Below are 19058 nucleotides of genomic sequence, written 5' to 3'. Positions count from 1 at the left end.
AGTCGTGAGATAAAAATCTTGTTCATATGGATTTCTGTGCAGTACTCTCAGACTGCAATTCCTTCTTGCCTGCAATGGTGTTCAGAGACTGCACCCTGCTGGCTCGCAGCAGCGCGAGGGCTTGAAATACTCTTTTGGTGTGCTTTTCAAAATGTACTAAAGAGAAGCCTATTCGTATTCCAGCTCAGGTATCCCTCATTCCCACAACAGAAGTTACACGATACACCAGTGAAATGAGTACGCTAATTATTACTGAGGCATGAATATGAGGAAATAAATGCCGCGTCATCATTTTCTAGCATGCCAATTTTAAGATGAAATTTTGCACAATCTTTATGTATTTCTTCTGCAGGTAATTCCACAGAATATGAGACCTAAGGCTTTTTGAGGCAGCATTTCTGCCACCCACCAAACCCAAAACACCATCTCAAGAGAGTGAAGATGAAAAATAAGATGTGTGCTTGTTTTTAATCATTCTCAAGAATAAAACAGAGCAGTGCAGATTTCAGGAACATCTGAGCCCACTGACTCTAATTTAGTCTGTTATGAGTAGGTCAGTCCCCCATAATCTGCCAAATTAATGTGTTATGTTCACTCTCTTTTAACGATGTGCAACTTTTTTCCTTTAGTCCACAGCTGAGATCAGTCTCATATCCTGTCACACAAAACACATCGTGACAATTGAAGCAAGTCACTGACAGAGATAACCCTGCCAGATAAACACAGCTCCCTCTTGTTGCACATGCTCTCTCTCACAGGAAGGTGAATAAGAATACGAAGAAGTGCCCATTGCTCACCTCAAATGAAAATGCAAACGCACTAAAAGTAACAGGAAGAATAATCCGTTTTAATGTGCTCTGAGAATCCAATTCATATCACGCATGGAGTACCACTTGTAGGTATTTATTTTTATTTTTCCAACTACTCGAGGGGAAAAAGACAGTGTTTTGAAGGAGGAAATGATTAAATTCTGTTTCTAATACACTTTCTTCCACTTAAAAGTGCCAAAAATATCCCAGAGCCTTTATCAGTCTATTTAATATGGGCAACCTGCATTGCTCCAGGAACAGATTTCTTGTTTTACAAATTTATGCAGGAGAATTTCTCCTTCCTGGAGACGTAGATATGCTACACTAACTAGAAGACACATTTGACATTTAAGAACATGCTGTGCATAAAAATAAAGTACCACACATTGTCTAGACACACATATTTACATTCAGAATTTAGAAAACAGCACCGAGTTAGGACATCTAAAGTTTACTCCCAGAGGCTCACTTCTTCGGGAATGAGGTTTAAATTTAGCGTTCATGTACTGACTATAGCAATCATTTCAATTTTCCCTTAAAAAAAAAAAAAAAAAAAAAAAGACATCCGCCATCTATTCACCGTCTATTCAGTCTCTCTAGTGCATTTCTGTTGTTTGCATGTGTGACTTGGTTTGTATGATTTCTATCATCTAAACATTTTGTATATATGCCATATCTGAATTACAGCCATCACGCACACATTCATCTGGGAATGCCATATGGGAGCACAATGACCTGGTTCTAATTTGTAAGAGTAAATTCTGCCCTGATATCTGAAAAGAGCACTTGCAGTAAGGCTCTCTAAGAGTGAAAGGTGCTTCACTCAGTTTTAACCACATGAATTTTATGTGCAATTCCTACAGTTACATCTCTACATGTACCATTTTAACAGTGACAAGTTTTAGTGCTCTGGCATTCAATTGTCTAAATCATTCAGTTCCTAGAAGGCAGCTATTGTTATGATTTTGACCCAAACTCTCCTACCCAAGCCCAGGTATTGCTCAGGAGTTTCTGTGGGGCTGAAGCCATTCCTAACAGAGATTCTTACTATGGATGTGGGTTACCGCAAGCCAGCTGGCTTCAGGGTGATAGCACAAACATGGAAACTCTATTTACTAAAACACGTGGAGGTTAGAAGTTTGCCATTTAAAAATCCAATCTAAATGCTCTAATTTTAGACAGCTGAGGCCCTGACATCTCTAACACCACATACAGTTTCTACAGTGCTTGTTTCTCTGATTATGGACCTTTTGTACAGAAACTCATTCACATAGCTGAAGGCATGGGTCAGAAAATCCTGATATGGCAAGGTAAGCTGAACCTTGCAGAGAGACTGAGGAAATGCCCGAGAGGCTGAACATTACCAAATTGAAAGAAAATTGCAAGTGACTGAAAACTAACTCTCCCCTCTACAAGAAAATTGCAAAGCAAAACAAACTCTAATTGGAAGCAAGGCTGTGGGAACAGAGGAAGAAAGTAGAAAGCCTGCTTTGTTAATAATACGTGCTCCTAGAATAGATCAAAAAGCCCTGGCATCTACAGACTGCTTTCTGCCCAGTTAATTGAACAAAATATCTCAACTGAAAAATCATTACACTCAATAAAAAGGGAAGAACGGAGTAAGTGAGTAGCAGCTATTAAGTGCCCTTGGTTTTCCTTAAATTATCAGGGCACACATGTATATTAGCTATGCACACCATTATTATTATTTTGTAAGAAATTGTAACTTAAAATAAAATACAAAATAAAAATATAAAAAATAAAAAATGGGACAAGGTGTTTCTTAGCAAGTGAGAAAGAAACTAGAGGGACCAAAGTAATGACTCCATCCTAAACTGCAGTTCAGGCAGAACATGAAGCGCCTGACAATGGAACCAAGAACACAAGGACAAATTCCCACTGTTACAGGGTTAAGTATGCTCTATTGTTCATGGATCTGATGGATGGACCACTTGGTGGGTAAGGGATTGCCTGGATGGTTGCATTCAAAGACTTGCATCAATAGCTCCAAGCCCAAGTGGAGAACAGTAACAAGTGGTGATCCTCAGGGGTCAGTACTGGGACAAGCACTTCTTAACATCTTTGTCAATGACATGGACAGTGGGATCGAGCACACCCTCAGCAAGTTTGCCAGTGACACCAAGCTGTGTGATCAACATGCTAAAGGGAAGGGATGGCATCCAGAGGGACATGGATGGGCTTGAGAGGTGGGCCTGTGTGAACCTCTTAAAGTTCTACAAGGCCAAGTGCAAGGTGGTTTGGTCCAGAACATCTGGGCCAGAATCCTAAGCACAAATACAGGCTGGACAGAGAATGGATTGAGAGCAGCCCTGATGAGAAGGCCCTGGGGATGCTGGTTGATGAGAAGCTCGATATGAGCAGTCAATGTGCACCTGTAATCCAGAAAGCCAACCATATTCAGGGCTGTGTCAAAAGCAGCATGGCCAACAGGTCAAGGGAGGTAGGTGATTCTTCCCCTCGTGAGACTCCACCTGGAATACTGCCTTCAGCTCTGGGGCCCCCAGCACAAAAAGGATGTTGACCTATTAGAATGACTCCAGAGGAGGGCCACAAAGACGATTAAGGGGATACAGCACCTCTCTTACAAAGACAGGCTGAGGGAGTTGGGATTGCTCAGCCTGGAGAACAGAAGGCTCCGGGGAAACCTAAGGTGCTTCTAGCACCTTATAGAGGCTTTCCAGTACCTAAAGGGGGTCTACAGGAAAGCTGGGGAGGGACTCTTTGTCAGGGAGTGTAGTGATAGGACAAGGAGTAATGGCTTTAAACTTAAAGAGGGTATAAAAGAGGGTAGATTTAGATTAGGTATAAGGAAGAAACTCTTTACTCTGAGGGTGGTGAGGCACTGGCACGGGTTGCCCAGAGAAGCTGTGGATGCCCCATCCCTGGAAGTTTTGAAGGCCAAGCTGGTTGGGGCTTTGAACAACCTGGTCTAGCGGCCTAGTCCCTGCCCATGGCAGGGGAGTTGGAATTAGATGACCTTTAAGGTCCCTTCCAACCCAAACCATTTTGTGATTCTATGAAATCCACCCAGGTATAACCTATACTAACTCCCTGCAACAGGAGCTGGACCAAAGACCTGGCTGTGGGTTAAGTTAGCTCTAGAGATACCCAGATTCATTCTCTTGGCTGATGTGTGCAACTATGTGTCAGAAACCTCAGTTATGCCCAGAGGTGAGGTAGGAGGTCTCCCAGGCTGTGCTTGCTCTGAAGGAAGGAGAGGCAGATAAGAATAAACAGTCCTACCATAATAAAAACACTTTTCTTTAGGGGACATCAGTGAAAAGTTACTATGAAGAATCACAGGAGACACATTCATTTAAAATATCTATTCAAATTACAAATTAAACTCTTCAATATGATTCAAAGTACAAAACACAACATTAAAAGGCATTCAACAGCTCTTTTATACATCACAGTGTTAGTGGCACAAAATGTACTTACATTTCAATACATCAACAGAACTATTTTTACACTGGTCGAATACATTATTTATACATATGCATGACTCCTTCATGCTTACCCTACATGTGTTTAAAATACATCCATGATAAAATGATCAAGAAAGGTTCAGTTTTGTACCACGTACCTGTACCTAATGTTCCTGGAATTCTTATAAGAGAGATACACAAATCAAAGCAATAATGAAGACCACAGGGCTCTAAACACAAACAGCATGCCTTACTTAGTATAAGTGCATTAGCAATTAAGCACTGATGCAGGCTTTTTTTGATGTTCTTAATATTACTATCATCAACAACCACCATATTCTACCTGTTTCCTTCAGGACTGCAGATTATATGTGAAATGTCCAAAATAAACCTGCACAAAGCTTTATGCATGCTGCACCTTACTGGGATGAAAACTGCCTGTATTAAATATATTTATCCCTCTACAGTAAAAAGACTACAGATGAAATTCATAAAACTTCACTTCTATTTTCCTGTCCATAACAATGTTAAATTGAAAGCTCTTCATCTTTCTCTGATTTATGAATATTTTTGTTTTTTCCATAAACAAAAGAGCTTTTCTCTAGTTTTGATTGTGTTTCCTGCATGTCAGGACATCAATTGTAAGTTGAGAGCTATACCATTCAGTACTTATTTGGGATTTTGTTTAATTCATAAGCCAGAGTATTTGAGGAAAGATCACGCTGCTTGGTATGTGGAGGAAAAGCATCCCAAATTCTTGGCATGCTAAGGTCAGTAGTAGGAGGTTTTAGAATGAAAGCCAATGTGAATAAAATTGAAATATTAACATAAAGCTGCTGTAAGCATTTAAATATAGTCTTTCGTCAGAGAATCTTGAAGGGTCTCAAAACCAATGAATTAGTCCTCACAACCCTCCTGTGAGGTAGGTGAACATTGGTCCATCCATTTAAAGGATGACTACACCGAGAGAAAAAGAGATAAGTGACCTGCCCAATGTCACGTAGGGAAGACCCAATGCTACTGCTATTGAAGTCAGTGAGGGCTGTGCTGCTGATCCCTCTTCTGAACTGACTTCAGCTCAACTAATGGCAAGTCTGGGAGATTAAAAGTTTCTGGAGTTTGGACCCCACACCCAGTCCCATGCTCACTAGACAAGACGCTATTTCACCCCAACGGAACGTGCAAATGATGTACTGTCACAAACTACATTAAAAACAGCATTTAAGACAATGCAAACAAACTAAACAATAGCATATAGCTATAAAAATGCAACAAAAATCATGCAGTAAATCTTATTTTTCAGGTGTAAATCTAAAAAGACAAAGCTGTTGTAACAGTTTCAGCTGAAAAGCAAACATTCACTTCTCCATGTCAGGGGGTTTAAATGTCAGAGTTTATAATAATGTATTTACAATTCAACTTCAGGGTATTAAATGTCACACTGTCAACAAAAGCTGTAACATAAAAACACCCCAAACTCAATGCATCACTGACAGAAGTATGCTACTTTGGAAACAAAACAATAAAAAAAAAAATCCCCGAGAACACAGACGGAATGATATTTAGCATACCTGAAAAGTCTAGGTATTTGGTAAATATATGTAGGCATATAGTCTATCCCAACAGACAGGATATGATGAATCAAAAGATAGATCATAAAAATCTCCAGCAATTCAAGTATGTTGAGATCAGAGACAGAGAGATGCTAACAGAAATACAGTTTTCTGATTACACATTATGTTAACTGCAAGCATCAATTGTATACAACTTTAAATGTCCACATTTTTGTCTTTCCCTTTTTAAAATCTGGAAATGCATTATTTCTGACATTGATTATCAACTGGCCACACAATACCGTGGAAATCTTCAGCCTTGCTATATTGCCACAGAGAGGCTGTCTCTAAGAAAGGCACAGTAGAAAACAAACCTCAAAACAGGACACTCCAGCTACTGCTAGCAGCCTGCTGCACCTCAGCTATCATCCCAGTAAACCTGGTCATTAGAGCCACTGCCACATACAAGGAAATTCCTTCCTGCTCCCAACTAGAGAACATTAACAACCTAGGAAATCTTATGTCCCTTTGCCCATTTCTTTTTCTGCATTTAAACAGAATTACAGGACCAAGGATGAAAGACTGTAACTCAAGTTTTCCCACCCTGTCATACTAGCTTACTTGCAGGAAGCTGTCCTTCACAGAAAGGCATTTGTTTCATTGCTTTTGCAATGGATGGAAGCTGGGACTCAGGGCAGCCCAGGCTTACACAATACTTTGCAACCAATAACCGAATGCATTACCAAGACTTTCCTACAGATATTTTGGAACAGCTATGCGATTTTTAATAACGAAGACATACTCAAAATACTATGATAACAAAAAGTAGATGTTACAAGTAAAGATTTGAACCACTGCCATAAACAATCTGAACACATCCCAAGGAGTTCAGACTTGCTGGTAACATGCTATCCTTTTTCCTTCACAATATAATGGCTGAACTCATTAAAATCGAGCCAAATAAGTGCATTGCAGGTGATGTCCAGCTCCTGCAGCTACGATCTGTGCTTAGATATACTTCAAATTTGGATACCATTAAACTTGGAAGAAAGGGAGAAGAAATTCAAGTGTAGTTTCATAAAAAGACAGTGGCCTGTTTCAGAATTACACCCTACAGTCTTTTTATTTAACAGATGGACAGTGTAAAATAAAAGATAATGAAAAAAAGTAGTAATTTCCTTATGCTTAAGATATGAAAACAAATTCCCAGCCTGTAACAGCAGCCAGAAACAGTTGCATTTAAAGGTCTTAATGCATTTTCAGTGCAAAGTTATCCTGGCTTCGATGTATTCATCAACCTCAGTACCTTGATAAAGCACAGAAATAAATGGTGATAAAAATGCAGTCAAACTTCCATCTACATGCCATTCAGAAGGTTTTCCTCTGGTATTAAACACAGACATACACATTGATTCAGGTGCTTCATATTTTGTGGAGAGGTGTTATTAGTCAAATTTCTGCCAGCTTTAAAATCAGAGCAAAATGATTTCCAACAAAATATTACTAAAGAGAAACTACAATGATTAACAGTATGTTGACTAGCACACTTTACTACCCTGGAGAAACACAGCACTGAATTCTGCAAAACTATTATATCAAGTCTGATTACTTGTCAAATGAAAACTTGTTTCATCACAGTATTGTTATTAACAGCATACACCATATATTAACTCTGAAAATGGCCTAAGTAGTTTAAATGTTAACTACAACGTCCACAAATATTCCAGGCATTTTTTATTATTAACTACAATGATGATCTTGATGTATTTTTATACTTAGAAGGAAAGATTCACTGATAACCCAAGCATCTTCTAAATAGTAAAATTAATCCTGTATTTTTAAATAAGTGCCCTAAAGACATAAGCAAGCTATTCTGAACTTCCAAAATATTTCAATAGCGCAGCTATTTACACATTTGGTTTAAATAGGGTTATATATATATATATATAAAAAGATTAAGATACCTGGATTAGAAGTTATGTAGCCCTGTAAGTGTAGCAGAACCCTAAACAACAGCAAAAAAACAACAATTCAGAGAAACTAGTGGTCCAGCAGTAATCAATACCATCAATGCATTTTTAAAAGAACCTTGATTAGATAGCAGGTTTGTGTCACCACTTAACCTAACAGATTCTTCAATTTGTTTTAAAAATGTACTTTCAATCAAATTTCTAATAAGACTTCAAAAAATTCCTGGAAGGCAACAGGACCAACTTTGTCCCTCTGTCCCTCCTTAAACTTCAAGAAAGGCATAGGATGGCCTATATGCACCTTATTGACTTTGTTATACTTGGAAAAATATGCATTAAAAAACATGGTGTGATGGCATTAACAAAAACATGAGTAATAAACATGGTAAAGTCAAACAAAACTGACTAACTGATTTAAATGACAGGCAACTTAAAATACATACAGGAATAAGACACTGAATTTTGAAGCAAACAAATATGCAGAAAGTTTAGATAGGTGTGCATTTTTAGCTTGTGTTGCTGATGTCATTCAGCACAGTTCCCAGTCCACCAAGAGGGCTAGAGAAACCTTTTGTATTACTTTTAGCAGTATCACTTTTTCATTTCAGATAGCCATCTGGGTCCATGGTCTCCCTGAAGCACCAAACTTGCCTTCCATTACCCTCCTTGTCTATTATCATTTGATCTATGCAACAGTTCCTGGAACCAAGACTGTGAGTCAACAAAAAGCAGAACGGGGCAAGTAAGGCTACAGCAACATAAGTGCAAGAGGGAAACATCAACAGTAATAATAAAATCAAAACGTCTGTTGTGATGAGTCCAGTCTTCTCTCGGTCTAGGTAGGTAGAGGGTCATCATCTCCTTTATTACATTTGCACTTGCAGCACAGAACAAATGGTGTAGCAAGTAGAAGGAAAGGGGAGGCCACCAAAAGCAGAAGACCAAATCCTGCAAAAATTCCTACCACCTGAAACAGAAAGGAATAGAACTGTTAGAGAAAACACTTGTCTAAATCCTGCTGAAATCAGCACATCATCAGTGTCCTTCAAAAGGATCTCAGCAACTGCCACTGGCCTCACCAGAGCCAGGACTTCCCCATGTGTATATCACAGAATCACAGAATTTCTAGGTTGGAAGAGACCTCAAGATCATCGAGTCCAACCTCTGACCTAACGCTAACAGTCCCCACTAAACCATATCCCTAAGCTCTACATCTAAATGTCTTTTAAAGACTTCCAGGGATGGTGACTCCACCACTTCCCTGGGCAGCCCGTTCCAATGTCTAATAACCCTTTCGGTAAAGAAGTTCTTCCTAACATCTAACCTAAAACTCCCCTGGCGCAACTTAAGCCCATTCCCCCTCGTCCTGTCACCAGGCATGTGGGAGAATAGACCAACCCCCACCTCGCTACAGCCTCCTTTAAGGTATCTGTAAAAAGCAATATGCTACAGTCAACTGCCAAAATCAGCAAGCATGAGTGAGATTGGTGTGGAGATGTTCCTGTTTCATTGCTCTAATCAGAACCGTGCTGTACAACTCAGTTCCATCATACAACATAAGGCAGATAGCTATTGCGATTTTGAGTTTTGTTGTATCTGGAACAACTAATGAAAACAGTTCACTAGGTACTTCTTTCTTGATCAAACCTAAATATTAAATATCAGGATCAAGACTACAAGACAAACTCCCACTTCAGGTGCTTTCCTTTCTGATGGAGAAAGCTCCAAAAAGCAGCTGCCCATGTTCTGGCATTGTTCACAGAGAACCCATGAAGATTCCCACAATCTTCTTCCCACCAACAAAAACAGAAGCTTGAGAATCTCAGCCAGAGATTAAAAAAACTATGGACTAAAGGAAAACTTTGCATATAGCATTTTTATTTTATTTATTTTACATTCAGCCTTGAGCTAATTCTGCTGTTTAAGGGGATATGACTAACTCTATCTAAAAACATTTGTTTTTTCACCTACATTTATTGATCACCTTCCTCCCAGGAGGGGCAGAGGACCTCAGATCTACCCATCCTGATATTGTGCCAAACTGTTAGTTTCTACAGGGTTTAATTTGGAAAATTGTTCACAAAAAATCAAGTTGAGGGTCATTGCCTGAAGAAGTTTTCCCGTTTGCCATAGGCAGCTGTAATAGTAATTTCATAATAATATGTCTGCAAATTATTTGAAAAAATCACTTAGATTTATTCACATAAGAATGTCTGTGAATAATTTTTAATAATGGATGCAGGAGTGGAATGCTAATCTGCCAGCAAAACCTCACAACAGAAGGCAAAATGAAATTAGAGCACAGCACTCATTAAGAATTCTTCTAGCCAGTGCTAGATATACCGCTTCAACTAGCTGGCAAATGTGTAATTTGCCTTGGAATAGAAGGAATGATTTACGAGTACTTTTGTCCGCCACGGACCATTTCTCTTTATGATTACCACGTATTTCTTCTTTTACAATTCCACTAGGCGAGGATTTTTGGAGCGAGGACCTGACATGAAGCGCTGGCTGCAGGAGATGGCGCTGTGGGACAGCAGTCACAGCGAAGAGGGGAGCTCTTGCATTTAGACTGCCTCAGTTACGCCAAATTTTTGCTTTTAGCTTTTCTCTGTCTAGGGATAAAGAGGTCAAACTTCCTTGCCCTAACAATTTTATCTCTTGCCAAGAACAATTTCTTTTCCAGCTTCAGTGGCATGCATTACTCATTCTTCTTTTGGAGGTGCTGACAATCTGATGCAACTTCCACTTACTAATCTCTGCATTCATTTGCTATAGACATAAAATGAAGCTGAATTCTCATCTCCTTTACAAACTGAGAGCTGTAACTGTCCTCATGCTACTTTCTGGAGACAGTACGCTCTTATATACCAATTCAGTGGGCTGGACTGGCAACTGCTAACATTTATAAAATGCCTATTTACACCTTCAATTTCAACTTCAAAACGGCACTAAAGACTTAACTAGGTTTCACTTTACTTTTTTGTTTGTTTGTTTTGTGGTTTTCTTGTTGTTTGTTTGCTTTAACAGTAGGTTATTTGCTGAGTGTTACTCATTTTCCACTTGGTTTAGTTGTTTCTAAAGAAGTTGCAGCTCTGTGCAGCATCAAGCCACTCCTTCTGGCCCAAACAAATATAAATAATACGTATCTATTATATAAAATAATGTTGTACATATGTTTTTAATCCACAAACAACAAACCAAAGGCTAATCTCAACTTGCCTTGCATAAGTACTCAAAAATTTAACTTAGGAAAATGAATGTAATGTTGAATTGGCTTTAGTAGGTTTAGCAGAATTATACCCTTGTTGGAAGAGAATTATCACTTTCTTTCTCAACAATGACCAGAATATCACGCATTCTGTCTTTCAAACATATTTGTATCAACTACTGTGGCCAAGAACTGATTCCAAAATCAGATGAATCCCTTCATATTACAGGTACTTTGTAATTCATATTACAAAGAAAGCTTACGTACCCATACACTTTCTACCATACTATTGCCTAAGCCAAGCAACACCCAGCCCACAGCAGAGGCATCCAGGGGTGTATGTAGAGAGACAGGGCTACGATCCTTCTAATTTCACTTCATTTTACCTGTTTGTCCAGACCCACATGAGTGAGTCTTCTCACTCCAAAACTTTTTGTCCAAGCTATAGTCCTCTTTAAACCTGCTATAGACATTAGCTACCATTCAGCACAAAACTTTACTCATTGTTAAAATGAGTAAGGCAAAGGAAGGCATTATCACAGTATTGTTTCTCTGTCAAGTCACACAGAGCTTTTAGAGATCTGAGCTTTACCTGTGTTCTGTGCCAGATAACAGATGCCCTGGAGTGTCCCAGCTTATTTCGACAAGGTCCTTTGTCATAATGTATGAGGAGAAAGTCATCCTACAAAATATTAAATGGAAAGGTAGACAATAAAGAGAAGTAAAAACAACCAGGAGAACAAAACATTGGTAAAGTGGATATGGCCAGATCCAACCTTCCCGAAGTGCTTTGTTTACAGTTAAATGTCTTCACAAACAGGTTTGTTTAGGAAGTGTTATATGTCTGTAAGGAATCTCTTCTCTCAAAGGCTCTGAACGTGAATATTTAAATGGTAGCACGGAGGTGAGCAAGAGGGTCCAAGAAGATAAACTGCCCACAGCATATACTACAGACACAAATAGAAAGAGCAAAGGATAATATTTCTATCACAGGCTTTCCAAACTTGGTTCGTTTTATTAGTTGAAAAATATAAGTATGGTTAATATAGATTTTTGAGAAATCATTCCCCAATCTGTCCTGCCATCCTCCAGAAAAAAAAAAAAACAGCCAACATAGCAGGCCATGTACCAAGGGAACACTACCTTTTAGCTGAGCACGTGAGAAGATTGTAACTTTAGGATTGTTAAGCATTGTTTAGGATTGTAAAGCATTCAAATGGGACAACCACAGGAGTTGAATACTCTGAGTAGCTTTGGGGAACCTAAAACATTTCCTTTGTTATTGTTAACAATGCTACAAAATAAAACGGATGACATGGAAACAGATGTTATATATTGTATATACTCTGATTCTCGAGCACAATAACTGGCAGATTTAAAAAATTATAAACACATGACAATTGTGGCTTATACACTGACAAATTTCTGGTGTTAGGAAAACATTGCATTCTTTTTGATACGTAAGATCTATTTCTTGTCCCGTAGAAACGAGTAGTAAAAAATCTGACTGTTAGCCCCCTGCATGGTGATGCACCAAATCTAGTTTTTGTCTCAAATTTCCACGGAACTAAGAACATTGATACTCATCCTGTAACTCCTTCAAGAAGGGAAACACTGAAAAGTCAGTACTAAGTAGGTATTATTTAAAAAAAAAAAAAAAAAGCAAAATAAAACATCGTGATAGATGCTATGTAAAAACTGAAAACAAAACGTTTTCACAAAATTTTGCTTTATAATAATTATTTTCTGGCTCATGCAGGTAAAAATGCTAAGATCACACAGGCCAAATAAAATGGAATATACAAATCCTAGGATTAATTGATGAGACAGTTGGATAGCAAAACCACAAAATTCTAAACTTCTGAAACCCAGTGTACTGCATTTACTCACATCGAGAGATTCCAGACAGTACCAGCAAAAGGCATGCTTGCAGTTCTTACACATCATTTGGGCACAGCCTTCATCTCGTTCAATGTAAACTTTACACTTTGGACAGCGCTTGATTGGAGCATCGTCTTCTTCCATTTTAAAACCTGAACTGTGGGAGAGAGTGGAGAATTCACAGGATGTGCGGCCATGTCAGTTTAGAGAACTTCTAAGGACTGCGCTGACAATATGCCTACTTTTTCATTCGTATCATAGAATGGTTTCAGTTGGAAGTGACCTTAATGATAACCCTGCCATGCACGGGCAGGGACACCTTCCACTAGATGAGGTTGATCAAAGCCCCATCCAGCCTGGCTTTGAACACCTCCAGGGGTGGGACATCACCACCCTCTGGGTAAAGAATTTCCTCCTAACATTTAATCTAAATCTAACCTCTTTTAGTTTAAAAACACCACCCCTTGTCCTATCACTACCTGCCCATATACAAAGTCACTCTCCATAGTTTTTATAACCCCTCTTTAAGTACTAAAAGGTGTTTCAAAAAAACTTGGTATCTCATGTCTCTGCTGTCTTGAGAAAGAAACATGAAGTTTTTGAGACATCATGTTGTTTCAAAGCTTATCTCTTCATCTTTAAAACTGCCCTAATGAATCACAGTTCATGAGTTAGGGTCAGCACCACCTCTTGTTGTCTTGTAGCACTATGCAAAACTGTAGGATGTCCCTTCAAATAGTGGAAAAAACACAGAGGAAACAGTGGAAAAATATTTATTTCCCTTCAGTGTCTTTCTAACCTGCAGAGCCTTTATGTATGGCAACAACTAAAATGTGCTGCTTCCTGCAGCCACTGCCAGTGGGAGATACAAGAGTGACTGGTAGGGTATCGACAATTTGCTGAAAAACAGGACTGACCCTCCACTGATTACCATGTTGGCTGGATAAAAGGACATACTCTTGTTAGTCACACTAGGGGAAAACATATCACAGAAAAATGCTTTGAATACATAAACCATAGATGAAACTCCAAATGCATGCAGCACAAATAGCTACTGGAACATTTTGCTCCAGAATACTAGGAAAAACCCTCAAAGTAAAAACCGAAGCATGAACTAAAAGCAAAGAACCACTAACGAAAATAGATCAAGTCTTCTATCTTTCAATGTAGTTCAGTTAGATTCAGTTCCGATCAAGCACACACAAAAAGCACATACAAAAATTAAAATATTTAAGTGGGAACTTATAGCATCCTAGCTAGTCATCTGTTACAGCAAAAGTTGAAATGAACTGCTAAGTCCAAGGTTTGAACTGCTTTACAATCTTTGATGAAGACCAAACATTAGGTGGAAAATCTGCACAATGGCCTTTCTGCAGTATGCTGGTGGAAATGGCTCACAGTTCTTTCATTGTGGCCTTAAAAAGAACTTAAGATCACTGTTCTGATGTACACCAATTCAGATGATCGACAGGGTATCCTAAAAATCACTGTCTGTCATGATGCTACCAACACTCATTACTGTTCAGAACAGCAGCAACAATGAGAACTGTGAAGATCATGAGCTGGGTAGATATCAAATTTTTCCCACTAGGGCAAAAGGACTGCTGATAGAGCAGCTATTTTGTGCTTTGCTGGGAATGGTGACAAGGGGGTGAGGCTGCTGAGGGCTATCCATTTTTGGAATACAGCATTAAAGGAAGGAGAATGATTAGGTGAAGAAAACTGCTTAAAAACAAAGTGTCTGGAAAGTGCTTCTTTACTATTCATATTCATGTTTGTTCAAATATTCAGTGTTTTGTTTCTAAATACCTGATGTTTTGAAATACTCTACCTTGTTTCTCCTGGAAGAAAAGAGATTGGCATGTTCTCCTGACAGCCTTGACCTGGATGCCAATTAGATTTGCAAGCAGAGCAGAACTCAATGTCGCAGGCTTTGCACTGGACCAGCTGGGGGTCCTGTGGGCTTGATTCCTGGAGCTGGCAAACTGCCTGGCAAGTAGAGGATGGACACCAAGTCCGACATGGATCCAAAAGCACTTCTGTAAAGGGATATAAAAGAACAGCACTCAAAGACAGTTACAAGACCAACCTTCCATAACAATGTATTCTAGCTGAGGTTGACTGGCAGGGCATTTGAAGATGCACATTTCCAAAGGAACCCTTTTAATTTATGCTACCCACTTAGACATAAACCTGGCCTGCTTTGCAAACAGGAACCAAAGTAAAGTGACTTTATAGCATCTGGATTCATTATTCACTTCCATTCACTGAGCTAAAGAATGTTGTTCTGAGAATGAGACATGGCATTTTTTTGCAGTGCCTTGCCCAGTATTTCAAGGTGTTCTCTGCGCTACTACAACCACATGATTACCAACAGTGTTAAACTGTTACCCAGTTTCATCCCTCTCTTGGAGACTGCTTATTGGTATGTCAATTCATATTTCAAAGTCCACCAAAGTCAAGAGAAACCTACCACTGACTTTAGTGGTCTCTTGGCTAGGTCCTTCCTTCAGCAAAAGCCTTACTCTAAGTTCTCTATGGCCACACATACTGTGCCTTCTTTACAGAACTCCATGCAGTTTCATATAACCCGAGGCATCCAGTCAGCTTACATGCTCATAAAAAATAAGGTTCATGCTCTTGTTGCATACACAACTGCCTAATAATTCTGCACTAGATTCTAGCACGAGAGATATTGGTGGCTCAATAAAAAAGGCCACTTTACCTTGCCAGCCCCTACAGTACTGAGACTCAACGCAGACAGTAATGCCCTAAATAGAAGTCACTCCCTCCCTTAGTTATAGAGCAATATAATACATAGTAATTTTCTTTCCTTAGTTTATTCCCAGAATGTTGCAACGGGTATCGTGCCAACAAAAGCAGAAACTATTTATTTATTTATGTTTTCTGATGACCAATTAATGCACAATACTAGTGCATGAACTTGTACAGAACCAGATTCTGATTCTGGGATCACTGAAGAGTGATACCATTCCCACAGCCTTGTAGTGGATAGCGTTACATATATTACCTCTTTCAAACTGTAGCTTCTTATACCTCTGCATTATTTCTGAGGCAACCATACACTCAATCTGTTGAAGAAAGGAAAAAACAAATTTCCAATTAAGAACAGCAAGGGTATTTTCAGCAAATGGAGACAAAATGTTTGACCTTTATAGAACTATTAAAAAGGCATGCTGGCAACAATGACATTTGTAACATACAGAGCAAGACACATTTAAACGTTATGGAAAGGAAAATAAAAAATGAACAATTTAAAGTAAAAACATACCTCATTTTCTTGCAGATGACCTCGCTTTGGGCAAGCGGCATCAGGGCAGCTGATTGCTGTTTCTAGACCTTCTTTGATCAGAAGTTCCACATACTGTTTTAGGCACTGTAGGAGAGCCAAAGACTGACTTAACTATTCCATCAGGAATAAACCACTCAATGTTTTAACACTTTTCCTCTGGAAATCTGAGGAATTCAAACTTCTTTGCAAAACATACTGCTGTGCCCCTTTTACTACCATGGTCTGTGCACACAGACTGTGCTGTGGTTATACTCTCAAATAGAAAATAACAAGTTCACTTCCTCATCAAATAACACTTTCTCAATTTAAAATATGCAGTATATAAAAGAAAAATAGCAATAATGGTGAGAAGGACAAATAAAAGAGGGATCTAAGAAAAAAAAGGAAAAAAAAAAAAGGAAAAACCACATTCTGAAAATCTTCATATGTGACTGGAAACCACAACACAGCTTAGTAAGCAGAAACTACCCAGAGACAGACATCTGTCAAGCATACAGAGAGCAAAATGGAGTGTATCTTGCTTTCTATTTCTAGAAAATAACTATCCAAACTTCATGGTTAAAGATGTATCTTTTCCATAGGAAGCAGGGATGTGAGAATTAGGACTCCCAGAAGAACTACAGTTTCCATGGGGACTGAATAATAACTATTGGTAATACTAATACTTCTCTCTCCTAGCAACCACGGTATTTCACCTAATAAGTGAAAACGTGGCATCTTGACACAGTGGCACACAGCATGAACGTTGACAAGAGAGAGGGCAAGTGGATATTTTAGAAAAATAGTCCTGAAGATTTAACACCACCCCTCTCCACCTCCATACTTCCCACATCAAGTTGAGAGTTACCACGCAGGTGTCTGCTGGGGAGGAAAGGGGAAAGATGTACAGAGAGAAACGCTTTCCTCTGCAGATGCCCCACAGCTTCGACCAGCCTGACATTACACAGAAAGAGCAAATGAGGGTCTGCTCCCATCAGGTGGGCTGCCCTACGTTGGTGACCTCATGAGCTCAGTTGGCAATGGCAAACTACGGACAAATACAGAAAGCAGATCCCCAACTCCCTGTTACCAGATTTGTGGGATATGCACTGAAGATAGACCAACAGCAAAGCAAAATGAAGAAACAAAACAAGCTCAGCATACAGATGGGTGGGAGGCGAGAGGAATTGCACATTTGCAGCAAGCAGGAAGAACGGGGACTTCAAATAGCATCTCCAGACTACTCTTTTAAAAGAAATGCAGCCAGCAGCCTGCTATCAGCCTGGGAAGTCAAAGGACTGCTTCATCCTCACTGAGTCCAGTGTGCCTCATGAGAGTCCAGAGCACAGTCACCTCTTTCTCCAACCATGCCACCAACCAGGCCTGCCAACAAGCACACTTCCAGCCTAACCCTTGCAGGTGGCTTGCAGTTGCCACGGTCCAGACTTTCACTCTGCTCACTCATTCTCTTTATTTTCACTTCTGCCTCTCACTACATCTTTTCTGCTTCTTTCAGAGAACCTATAACGTACCTTGACGCTTTATTTTGGATGTTACTTCTTACAGCTTGATTGCAGCAAAAACTTCACTTTCTACCTGCATAATTTCTGCTGCTGTGGTACACAGCTTTGCTGGTGACAACCTGCCACTGCCTTGATAGCCTCCAAATCATTTCTGTCAGATTCCCCTTCCCAGCATCTCCCTCTCACCAGAGACGACAGGACTATTTCTTGGAAAAGAAAAATAGACTGGATAATCAGTACCTTTAAATGTTTTGTATGCATAAAGAAATCCCTATGTGATGGATTATGGGATACATCTTCTTTATCAGCAAGAATTTAACGAAGATAACAGTTCACTTAGCAGATGCTTATCTTGCAGAAGGTTTCCAACCTGTCCCTTAGAGCCCTGCAGGGTGGGTGGTGGAGCGGCTCAAGAGGACGAGTAGCAGCAACGACAGCCGGCTGAGCTCCGTAAGAACTAGGCCGGAGGTTGCGTGCCTTGGCAGGCTGTGATTTCAGCTGTAGCAAGGTTATTAGCACTGCCATAATGACACTGCTGGCTCTTCCCTTTCCCCTCCATTTTCAAGCCAAGTGTAGATTAAAGTGAAAGTGCATACATTTTTAATGCCAGCACTTAGCACTTATAGAAAGTACTTTTCAAGCTGAATGAGCTTTGCTATCATTAATCATTAATGTGGTTAATTCTCTTCCTCGGCCTGTTTGGGAGCATTGCCAAAGCCCATTCGATTTGTTTCTTTTTCCTCAAGTCTTCCAAGGAATGATACAGTTCATCCCTGCCACAAGCAGTGCTCAATACCTTCCCTTTCCACTGACGTGGCACTGGCCCTTGTATGCTTAAAATAAACCCAGCTGAAGTGCACTTCTGATGCTATGCTTTCTGGGAATAAAGATGCTGTCTTGAGGCCATGAAACAACATTGTAAATTAGGTAGAGGATTAAATATTCTGTCCACTCTAGCCTTCCCCACTACAGAAATTTTTGTGTGTGTGTTGAAAAGCAGTAATCCAGGATGCTTGCAAGGGAGTTTGAAGGCTACCCATGGCTTGAGAGTGGACACAAGATGTTCCAGTATGCAAGCAAAACACCACAGTAAGATTAGGTGCCCAGTTACACAATGCAAAATTTTTTAAAAGACAAATATTTTACATAAAAAGGTGACAAACTGTTTTTCATTTTCTACCCTGCTTTTAGTGGTCCCATATTAGGGGAAGATATCCTAATAGAAAACAAGAGCTCAAATTAGAAATGCAGTGGGTGAAGTAGGAAAAAGAGAGCAAGATATCTTCATTTTGCACATTGACTCTTATAAACCTAATACACATCTTTAGCCTTTCTTTAATGGACACGCTAGCAATGCTGTGCCTGATGTA

General features: G+C 39.5%; 1 protein-coding gene across 5 annotated transcripts in view; it reads right to left on the bottom strand.

Moving 5' to 3' along the window:
- Positions 1-4141: 4141 nt before the first annotated feature.
- The window catches only part of RNF144A (ring finger protein 144A), a 61707-nt gene continuing 46790 nt past the window's right edge, over positions 4142-19058 (bottom strand). For all 5 annotated transcript variants that reach the window (XM_068678534.1, XM_068678536.1, XM_068678535.1 and 2 more), the window contains 6 exons: positions 16166-16270; positions 15905-15965; positions 14705-14912; positions 12883-13030; positions 11585-11674; positions 4142-8748 (listed from right to left, as the gene is read on the bottom strand). In XM_068678534.1, the coding sequence (XP_068534635.1) occupies positions 8617-8748; positions 11585-11674; positions 12883-13030; positions 14705-14912; positions 15905-15965; positions 16166-16270 (744 nt within the window). In that variant the 3' untranslated portion in view covers positions 4142-8616. The remainder of the gene's footprint in view (positions 8749-11584; positions 11675-12882; positions 13031-14704; positions 14913-15904; positions 15966-16165; positions 16271-19058) is intronic.

The sequence above is a fragment of the Anas acuta genome, chromosome 3, assembly GCF_963932015.1.
Source record: "Anas acuta chromosome 3, bAnaAcu1.1, whole genome shotgun sequence".
Lineage (NCBI taxonomy): Eukaryota > Metazoa > Chordata > Aves > Anseriformes > Anatidae > Anas > Anas acuta.
The sequence above is the reverse complement of the archived record's forward strand: the minus strand, read 5'-3'. Positions and strand labels throughout refer to the sequence as shown.